At 40.8% G+C, this 11129-nt stretch overlaps 1 protein-coding gene across 1 annotated transcript in view; it reads right to left on the bottom strand.

The window, feature by feature from the left end:
* Window positions 1-9866: 9866 nt before the first annotated feature.
* Window positions 9867-11129, bottom strand: part of LOC122175472 (kinesin-like protein KIF20B) — a 6801-nt gene continuing 5538 nt past the window's right edge. The window contains exon 6 of the mRNA XM_042863161.1: window positions 9867-9920. Within this exon, the coding sequence (XP_042719095.1) occupies window positions 9867-9920 (54 nt within the window). The remainder of the gene's footprint in view (window positions 9921-11129) is intronic.

The raw sequence follows: 11129 nt of genomic DNA, 5'->3' as shown, positions 1-11129 counted from the left end.
AGTGCCTACGAAGAAAAAAGCTGGTGACACCAAAGAGTACCATCAGTATTTACCAAGAACTGACCTTTCTAAGGAAAAATTTACCTAAAATTTTACTTCCTATTTTTGGAAGACTATGACTGAAGTACAGCTTGCAACAGTTCTTCAGTTTTTTCTCTTCAGAGACTAAAATTATGCTCAGATTTACACCTCTTGATCAAGAGAATTTTTATGTTCATATATGGTTGTATTTACTCAAGTGTGATCATGTCCTTAGACCACAAAGCAACTTTAAATTCACCAGAGCACAGAAGACAACGAATTTTGCTGTATGAAGCAATAACTGAGCCTGAAGAGTCTAGTGAGCACAAACTCATCCGACCTTCTCAGAAATATCCATCAGCCTAAAAAATCTAGAAGACGTAATCTGCATTTCCAGATGTTACTCTGTCTTTGGTCCATCAATATATCACACAAGTTTTAGCATAAACTGTGGATCCACAAGATATTCTGTGAAAACCCAAAGCAGGTGGGGCTGGAGCAAGATACTAACTGGGAAAGAGAAAGGCCCCTTTTCCCAAACAGTGAGAGCACAGGGACACAAGAAAGACTGAAAATCAGAGGTCATAAAAGCCTGCCTTCAAATGCGCAAAAATAGTTACAAAGATGTTATATCCTATTAGGACAAAGCAAGGGATAATGAGCTTGCAGCAGGGAGATTTAGAAAGCAGGGAAACTGAAGAGTAAAGAGAAGGAGCTCTAGATGTCCAGAAGGGTTTGGATTCCTGGCTCTGGATGCATTTGATACTGCACTGGATTACCATCTGAGAGGGATGTCCCAAATAACCTTCCTCAAGTAGTTTATTCCTACAGCTTTTCTCTTCCCTCTTATTTTCAGCTCTGCATGCTGCTGCATTTCAGGCCATTTTGACTCTGCACTGTAATCTTTTCCTTAACTTTTAATGGAGATATTCCATCTCATTTGCTCCTCAGTTTCATTTTGTTGGATTTGCTGAAACTCAGAATACAGTAAATGCATGAAAAGCATCTGAAGTCAGCGAGATCAAACAGATGTGTGCTGTTGTCGTGGTTTTATAATTTCTGTTATCAAGTGTTCCACATCATAACATCATGTAAAGCACCGGGAGTTAAAGAGTTAATGCCCCACTACAATGGACTGCTGATTTTCTGCATACCTGTCTCTCAGAAGAGAAGAACAACATACTCTGGAGGACTTTGTATTCAGAGGTGAACATAAAGCTGACAAATCACAGGACTCTCTCCCTGTCTGGCAGTGTTTGGTTGTGCTCCCCAGCTGTTTTGCCTTCAGTTCAGAGTGAAGCCTTCAGTTTTGAACAATCTCTCCTTCATTTTATTTGATTTGTTAGACTCAATTCCAATTATATATCATATTATAATGTGTTATCTTGTATTCTGACATCATATTTAGTAAATTAATTTTCCTCCTCAGATCGTTGCTGCTGTTCTATTTTTAGACCCAGCACCCAGCTCCCTACCCTTCCTCTTTTCCCCTTTTCCAGACTGGTGGTCTTGTGGGCCTGCTACTCCGTGACAGCTACCTACATCCAGATATATTCTGTAGTTCGTGTGGTTTGAGAGAAAAAACTTTCAGATAGATAGATAACACTGGAAGTTTTGGAAGGTTAGTTGCTGCAAAGGTTGACTGTAGCTACTGCTGAAGTTAAAAATTAGCTTCATCCTTCCGGGAGGTGTGTTACTCTTCTATGCTTTCAGTGTAACCTCTGACAGGCATCACACCTGAACAGCCCGAAAAAGCAGCTTATTCCTATTTCAGGAAGCAGGCAACACTGATGTTAGAAAATCTTTTCGTTGATGGGCAAACAAGATAATAATACCACCTCAGACTTTTACCTTCAAGTTCATCCATTTCCTAGTTTCCTTCATTCAAGCTTGCAGCTTTCAGATAGCAGCTTTCACAGAATACAGATGAGAGCTGGGAGGAAGAGGAGCACAGATTCCACCAGGCTGGTTTGCTCTCTCTGGGCACTGAGGGAGCTCTGGGAGGTTTCTCTGATGCTGAAAGTGCTGACACCCTACTGAGAACAGGAGGAAACAAATGTGAACACGTGCAGGCAGACTTGTAGAGGTGCTTTTGGGCAAGAAAATGTCTTTGTTCTCTAAAGACAGCAGGCTAGAAACGTCGCAGTTTTATTCACGTCTTTTTAAGCCCTTTGTTGTTTGAAGTGCCCCGAGGAAGCACCCCAGAGACTCAGCAGCCCTTGATGAAAAAGTAGCTAAAACGCCTGAGGTAATTCAATCTCACACTTCTGCTAGTAGGTTTCACTCTTAGTAGTAGCTACTGAGAGCTTCTTTAGCTCCTCCTCTCGATAAAATGAATCTCTGATATCAGCAGCCATTAATTCAGTGCTTGATCATTTTGATCAATGCTCAAGAAACAGCAATTTTTTTGTTGCTTTGGCAGATTCCAAGCCGCAGATTTCTCACTTTTCATTCGGAACTCAGAGATCATTATCTCCCGAGCTGTTTGCTTCAGAATACAGGCTCTCAGGAAGCAACAGAGTTAAGCGCTGCTAGCAGGCTTAACGGAACAGGCTTTCACGGAAGCCAACACAGTCAGTTAGGAATGCCTTTAAGAACAGGTTTTGGCGCGTTTCAGTTAACAGTCAGTCAGGGCAACTTGAACAATAGGGCAGCTAATACAGAAATTTGATTTATCACATGGCCAATTCAATTCCAATTCATTCCAATTCAATTTACAAATTAGATTACCTTCCAAGCCAGGATAGGATACTCTATTAAAAATGGTACGTGAGCTCCCAACAATGACAAGTCTCCACTTGCCGTTTTAGCCTTTAGCATGCATGTCTTTGAATCAGTCATGAAGAGTAAAGCTGTAAAGTCTCGAAAAATTTCATTACCTAAAATCTAAAAACTGGTACATCTCATATTAGTATGCTCTACAGCACTGCTGTGCTAGTCCAAAAGCCAAGTACACCATGTCCTACCGTGCCATAGTTCTGAACATACTTTTGTTTTCCTCTCCATCATTGCTTCTACAATAACTGTTCCAAAACACCACCAACTAGTCCCACTTACGTAGGCACATGTTTTGAGTTAATGAAAGGCAAAAATGTCAGTAAATAAGAGAAAAACACGTCAGAAGGAAGTAATGTAAAAAGTAATTTTGAATTTCGCCACCCGTAGTTTAAATTTAATTCACTTTTTTCCAGGTGGTAATAAATTAATTCAGTTTCAATCATCTGAGACTAACAAGCAAAAAAACCTCACTTTATTTAGTGACTCATTGCATATGATGCTCTGATTTTGGTTTAAATGATAAGATTTTTTTAAAACTAACTGTTCACAAAAACTGAAAAAACTGTGTTAACAGAAAGTGAAAAGTGTCACTGTGTTTTCTCTAGCAATGAGGTCAATAAAAGTAAAAATAAAATCAAAGTTGATACTGATTTTTTGGAAGAAAGGAAATGAATTAACACTGATTATACAGAGAACTAAGGGTCATCAGCCCAATTCCATTGTAGCAAATGGAACACTCAGATGAGGTTTGAGCTACAGAATATTCACAAAGAGCATAGATCTGCACAAGAGAACAGGAGAGTGGAATACAGTTACCTTTTTTTTTTTTTTTTTTTTTTTTTTAAAGTTGTGATACATTAGAAAACAACAGGATATTAAAGGGCAATCCAACTGACACTGTACATCCTGCTGACCATGATGTGTAATCAGTGTACAGGGGGGTTCCTTTTGACCCCACCACTACAACAGTTTCCCAGGAAGGCTGAGAAGTGCCAGGGGACTGACAGAGCACCTGCAGAGCTCCATCTTTCCCCTCTCCCCATACTTGGTAACAGTCTTGGCACCACGTCACAGTGCACAGTGCAGTCGTCACACGACTGCTGTTCTGAAGGCTGCAGTGTGGAAGGACAGCCCTCCCTCCACGTGGCAATAATGCCACTGCAGCCCACTTCTTTCATGTCTTAATGCAAGCAACAAGCCTTTATTGTCAGCGCTAAGACATAATTGTATTGACTGCATGTGATTCAAAGTTCAGTCAAATATCACATCCTCTATCATCTACTAATTCCAAGCAATTTTGTCTTACCTTATAGTGCTGATAACAACTTTTGAAGCATCTGGAATTAATCAGGTAACAGACCCTTGGAACTGTGCATAGCTGTTGCTCAGATGTAACGGTTATGAGAAAGAAAGCGAGAGTAAAATTACACGAAACCAGCACACAGTACAGCATTAATCTCTATGAAAGGGAGAACAAATTGAATGATAGACATTAAAAATATATTTTAAGTCCCAGTATTGTATGGGGCAGAAAAACAATGCACAACAGGAAGAACAAAAAGTCAAAACAATAAAGGCAGCAAGGCAACAGTAAAAATCAAAATTAATCAATACTTAAATGCACTCAATATAGTCACAGGTATAATTTGATGCAACATGTAAGCTTTACAGTGTTGGAAAACTCCCTAATTATAGAGATATCTTTTTGCTATACCTTCATCTTGTTTGTCAGTCAGGGAGTGAGTAACTCTAGCAGTTAGGGTCCACCTCCATTTTTATCAGCAAAATATTAAGTTCTAAATAAAGTATTTTCCATAATAGCTGAAAGAGTACAATAGCAGAGATGAGAAAGGTCATTTTTGCACTGATTGCCAAACCTTTCTTCTGAAGTAAACTGGATATTTCAAAATTATTTGGGAATTATACATATAACATGTTTGAATCAAGAAGAATACTTCATTTTACATAAATCACAAAAGTTTAGGAAATTAGGAAACAGCTTGCATGAAGGATATATACCTCATGCTGGAATGTAGATGTGTACCTCCCACAACACTGAAGTGTTTGACTTATGAAGTACTTTGTCTTCTGGCACTGTCTGTATATAAGAAAATTTTCCTCTATCATCATCATTCTGCATATTTATCATGTGCTTAAGATGACATGAATTGAGCTCAATGCCTTTCCTTCAGAATTTGTTTGAAAATAACTTCAAAAAAACAAAGATTACTCAAATATATTATTTGGATAATGTGACTCTGCTTGCTAAACTACTTGGAAATTTTGACATCCAGAGAACCCTGCAACATCCAGAGAACCCTGCACACAAAGCAATCATTCCCCCTCTTTCCAGAATTATTCATTGAACAGCTGAAAGCAAACCAAGACTTTTGGTTTCTCAGCAACTGCAAAGGGCTTAGTGCTTGGAAAGCTGCACTCCAAGGGATTTACGCGTTGCAGGGGAAAATCTTAACTTTCTCCTGACCTCCCACCACATTTCAGCAAAGACAGAAATTCTTTAACTGGAGAGATGACAGAATGTGTCAGTGGAGCTTTCCTGAGAAGTTCGTGCTGTGGTTTTCTCTTTGTAGGGAGTCGGTTTCTTTTGGGGGTTTTATACTCCTGAGAAGAACACATAATGTTTTACTACCTGACTCAGTCTCACATTTCATGATAGCAGACCAGGACTAGTGAGATCCATCCCTGCCAATGGAGGATTATGTGTCTTTTCCAAATACCCACGAGCACAGGCATCTTTGTGAAGCAGCCTCCTGAAGAACTTGGACAGTGCCTGCACTACACTTTCTCCCAAAAGATTGCCAGAGGAGCTGGGAGCCAATGCTAGTTATTTTATTCCTCTTACCACTGTACAACAGAGAGCTCAGACTGCAGAAGAAATGAGCCAAGAAGTCTGTTTCTTTCCCAATAACTGAGCAGGCCCACGGCCAGGCTTCAGGTGACAGCACTCAAAAGCTGCAGACAGAGAAGGGACACCACCATCCATCTAGTTAGGAATTCTGAGCAGCAAAAGATTTGTACTGAAAAGTGATGCAGTAACCGTGCCTCTTGCCCTTGCCACTCAGCAAAGCCTAAGCTCAGATGGAGCCTGGTGATAACTGAGCCTTCAAAAGTCAACAGCTTTTTGAGATAATTTAAGACACAGTGGTTAAGTGCCAGGGATTGTGAAATTGATAGAACTGCTGTTAAAAATTTGTGGTTGGTTTTTTTTTTTCCCTAAACAAAGCAACTTGTTTTCTTCACTTGCTGTTCCTTATGAAAACGCACAGAAATAAGTCAAGTCTGAGACTCACCAAACACCAAACACATGACATTTTGAAAAAGGTCAGTTTTGCAGCAAGAACAACATAAGCTTACACCAAGTGTGCAACTACTTCTCCCACGCAGGAGAAGGCAGCAATGAGCCTGTTTTCACAAAAATACCATTTTAAAAGTAGCACTTCTGTGGTGTAATTAAGTGCATATCATGAAGTGCCCAGTACCAACGAGAGCTCTGTTAATAGCTTCTGGAACAAGAAGTTCACTCTCACCTCCCACTATGACTTTTTCTCCGATGTCACATGGTCAATAACTTGCAGTCTTCTGGAAATGAAATATTTGCAAGTAGTTTGCAAATTGCAGCTAATCAGAATCATCTTCCATGATGTCGCCAATCACTACAGGCAGCAGTGTTTCATTTTGACATCTGGGCATGAGGCATTTCTGTGAGGCATTCACATATGCAGGTTAATAAATGGGAAGGAGGCTGATTTAAAGTACTCATGCTTTCATCAGTGTGCAGTAGCTGCCTGTCTCACCTGGTAGGTATGAATGCTGTTTTCTACTCAAGATCAATACAGACTTCCATGTTGACATCCACTTGCAGATCTGTCCAGATAACACCATGGAGAAAAGCTTCTAAAGGTCAGTTCAAGTTTTTAATAAGATTGCTAAGCATAAAACCATATGATTCCCATGATCTTTCACAAATCATTTCCTTCAAAATCAAAAACCTGGATCTCACAAGCCTGCAAGCAAGGAAAAAGCTTATTTGCACAACAACAAATAATATGATTGGTTTTTTTTCAAACACTAGAAGTATATTTTTCTATTGCCAGCTGCTTTTAAGGCAGTTCACTTCCCATCAAACTCTCAAATATTCACCTAAGTCAGCTTTCTTCCACATTTCTACCCCCTGAGTGATTGAATCTATGGAACTGTTGGACTTGGAGATGACGTAAGGACAAACTGCCAGCTGAAAACCTTTCAGTTAACTCTTCCAACTGCATCTAAATGTTGAAAGCTCACTGAGTGGAGGAACAGTATATGGGATTTTGCACAGAACCTGCATAATCATTTTGGTATTGTTTTGCAGCCAACATTCAAACAGAAATACTAGTTTAAGACTGGCAGCTTCAGCTGACAATACCTACATCTTTCTTGGTTAACCACAGGCACATGAAAGCATTACCGAACAGCTTTCTCCAGATATGGTCAAAATTATCCACATTCAATGAGGTCTCAGCTGTACCTGCTCATGAGGTACAATACTTCACCTTAATAGATAGTACACCTGTCCTTTTCCAGTTTTTTCCCAGTATGTTCATTCTCCCCCATCTGGCATGCAGTGACACCGAGACATCACATTTATGATGAAAAAGACTTATACAGAACACACTTCAAGCAGTTGGAAATGTTGCAACTTCAGAAGTCATCTATTGCAGCTTAACCCAGCAGGCAGCTCAGCACTACACAGGCGTTTGTTTGTTCGCTCCCTTCACCCCCTCCCCCTCCCACTCCCTCACTCCCCCCCAAGTGGGATGGGGGAGAGAATAAAAAAAAAAAACTTAGAATTCACGGGTCAAAATAAAACTATTTACGAACATTGAGAAAAGGAACAGGAAAAAAATTATGACATACATATATATCTACATAATAAGTGATGCACAAAGCAATCAATCGCTCACAACCCACCAACTGGTGCCAAGCCTGTCAACAATAAGTTGGCAGCACTTTTTATGTGCCTGCTGCTGACACTTCAGGGCAAACCCTGAGTGAACCAGGATGGCAGTGGAGGCTCAAGATGAAAGATAACATCAGAGGCTTCAAACCATGGCAAAAAAAAAGAAAAAAAGAAAAAAAGGCATCTGAGAACCTCAGTGAAGCTGAGGGAGGAGATCTTTTGCTGTAGCTTTTGCTTGCAAGCAGTGTGCATATAAGGCTACACAGCTGAAATAAGGCTAAAGGGCGAAGGCCTGGCTTATAAGCCAAGAATATCTCCTGAGAGCTTCTGACAAATACGGCATGTGATTTCTGCTTTGGGTGAAGGACATTTGTATAAGCTTCATATAATGTAGTGGTGAAACTGATGCCACTTCTGTAAATATACACTTTTTGGTAATAATTCCACTCTTCAGAGAGCTTTCAAGAGGATGCCTTAGCGACTGGTACAGATGTACTGAGGAACAACACTAGATGTTCATGAGAAAACCGGAAAACCTTCAAGCAATGCAGGCACTGGGTGCCAGCGCGCAGAGGGCAGCCCAACCTTTGCCCCCAGGCGGTTCAGATGAGCTTGCAATGTACTTTTCAAACCTTTCCAGGTACAGGAAATGGCACAGAAGCCCAAGAAGTGCTGGGCACCGTTCTGAAACAACACTGTATAGGCAGTACATCTCTTCAGCAGGGCGAGTGTGCAAAAGGTAACTCCAGAAGTGACAGAGGGGAGAGACATGGAATGTGCTGCAGTACAGACGCTCCCTACAGGCGACAGGGAAATGCAGGAGCTGAAGGAGCTCCACTAGCAGCAGCATAGCTCCACGAAGCTCGGCTAAGCGCGCCGAGATGCGGGCGCGTCGGAAAAGAGCAAAGCACTGCTGCTCCCCGCCGCTGGCAGAGGGAGGGCTGCTGACTCGGGATCAGAAGGGCCGCAGCGCCATCGTGCGGGCGCCGCGCCGGCTGGCCTACACGCATGCAGACGCACGTGCTCACCCACATACGCACTTCTTGTTCATAGCTCGACTTTTCTTCAGTCACAGCACAAGTCGAGCCCCAAGAAGCTCAGGTATTAGCATGCCTACTTAAAGCTGTCCTATCACAAAGAAGACTCCCCAAAATATTCGGTTCTCCTTTCATGGAAAGGAGCAAAAACCCAACAAGGAAAACCCACTGTCACAGCTGTTCCACGTGCAACATTTTTACCCACAAGAGCTGGAAGAAAATATTGGAAACTACGACATTTTACATTTGGTGGGGAAAAGAACAATCAAATCAACAAAGAAATCATACCACAAGGAATTCAACGTGCTTCCTATCCTGCACTTACCTTGTAGATTTTTCTTGGTTTCAAAGCTTATTTGGTGATTTAATGACAAGCAATCAAGCCGTCATTCAAAGCAGCGTGATGGACCGTGAATCTCTCTGCAGGCAAGAGCAAGGTTGCGCAACGGGAGGAACAGTCCTGCTCAACAGGCATGTATTGATGGGCTCTAAAATTAACTTGAACTGTACAGAAGAACAAGATGGGGGGCAAGATGAGCAGCTGGTTGAACTTGTGCTGAGCGTGGAACAAAGCAGACAGAACTCTGAGAAAGGCAAAGAAGCAATACGCTAAGTACGGCCCACTGTTTAAGACTGTGCCATGACTTTCACTTTGTTATTTATTATGCCTCCAGCTATGACACTTGCATAAAAGGCAGAAATGCTCACCTACCACCTAGCTAAGAGTCATCAGCTATGCACTCTTCTCAAGTCTTGAAAGAGCTCAACTCTAGCCCTGAAAAAGGTCAGTCTAGACAGATAACCAAAGCACAGGTGGGAGAAAACAGAAGATCCAGACAGAAGGACAAAGGAACTCAAAGCATAAAACTACCTATGAAAACATTAAACAAGATTTCACGACAGATGCATTCATCTCTACTTAGGAAGGAAAGCCAAATTTGAGAGACGGGCAGCTTATTCTCTGTTGTATTTGAATGAAGAGGTGAGAAAGCCTGTCTTCCACATTGAGGAACTGGCACTATCTTCTCTCCAAAGAAAATTCTTTAAAAAGATTCAAAAATCAAGCATTATCATGCGCTCATCCCATTCCTCTCCCGCAAAGTTCTGCTAAGTACACCAGTCACCTGAAAAAAGCAATTCAGGCCATCCTGAACAAGTATGTTATTACTACTGCACAATGGGTAAATAACAAACACTTCTAAAGACACCATTCCTATACAGGGGAGGCAAAACAAACAAAAAACAAAAGCAGCAAAAGAAAAAAAAAAAAAAAGAACCCAAACAAACAGACAAAAAAAAGCCAAACACATAATTCAAGAAAACTGGTATTTATTTCAACTTCAAGAGTCAGTTTGAAATGTCAGAAAGACACTATACACCAACAATAAGAATATAACAGAACTAAGTCCTGACTAAGTGGAACAAACATGCTTCTTCAAGGTTATTTAGCGTTTTTTGGATGTAGTCGTCACTTGATGATTACATGGTCGCTTTCCTTCTTGTTCTGTTCCACAGAAACCTGAAGAAAATATTTCAAAAGTTACTCATCTTTTTACACAAGACTGACAATGACCCATGCAAACATATTTCTTCCCCTAAATGGTTTTCAGAATGGCATTTGCTTATTATCTTTTAATCAGAATTCTACAGGATACAGAAATCTATAGGATACAGAGATTGTTTTGATGCAGCTTAATCAGAAGGAACAAATAAGACAAATGTACAAAATGCTGTTTATTTTAAAAAATACCCACACCCAAAGAAAACCTGAAGGCAGCATTCACATTAAAATGCTTATTTTCGAATGAGCATTCTAATGCACGTTTTGTGAAACATGGGGTGTTCAGAAAACATTTCTAGCCTAAATCCCTGTAGCTATGACTTGCCCAGCAATTCACTTCTCTGTTCAGTTCCATGCTCTCAGAAGTACAGTGAGAGAAAAAATTGTCTCATTTCCTTCATGCTCTAACAAAAACCATTTTGGTTTCTGCCCCCCCCATCCATCAAATCAACAGAAAATTCAGTGGGATGTTACAGTGTGGGCAAATGAACACTATATTGAACAGAAAAAGGACTCTAACATAATTAGAGGATGCGGCTCCAACAGAGCAAGAACTCTCAGCACCATAGCTGCTGGCAGAGTCACAAAATTGCTTTCTGAAATGGTGCATCAAGTCCTGGCACTTCAGATTCTTGACAAGATGGCTTAGGCAGGACAACGCAGTTTCAGCATACCTAAAGAGCTGTTTAAGTTGTGCTTTAGAAAAGCAGAGCTGCAGTAGAAAAATCCCAACCCAACACACTGTAAGTGTCTATGATTCCAAATTGGAAGA

Source organism: Lagopus leucura, unplaced genomic scaffold (assembly GCF_019238085.1).
Source record: "Lagopus leucura isolate 7727_CA_CO unplaced genomic scaffold, USGS_WTPT01 Super-Scaffold_739, whole genome shotgun sequence".
Taxonomy (NCBI): Eukaryota; Metazoa; Chordata; class Aves; order Galliformes; family Phasianidae; genus Lagopus; species Lagopus leucura.
The sequence above is the reverse complement of the archived record's forward strand: the minus strand, read 5'-3'. Positions and strand labels throughout refer to the sequence as shown.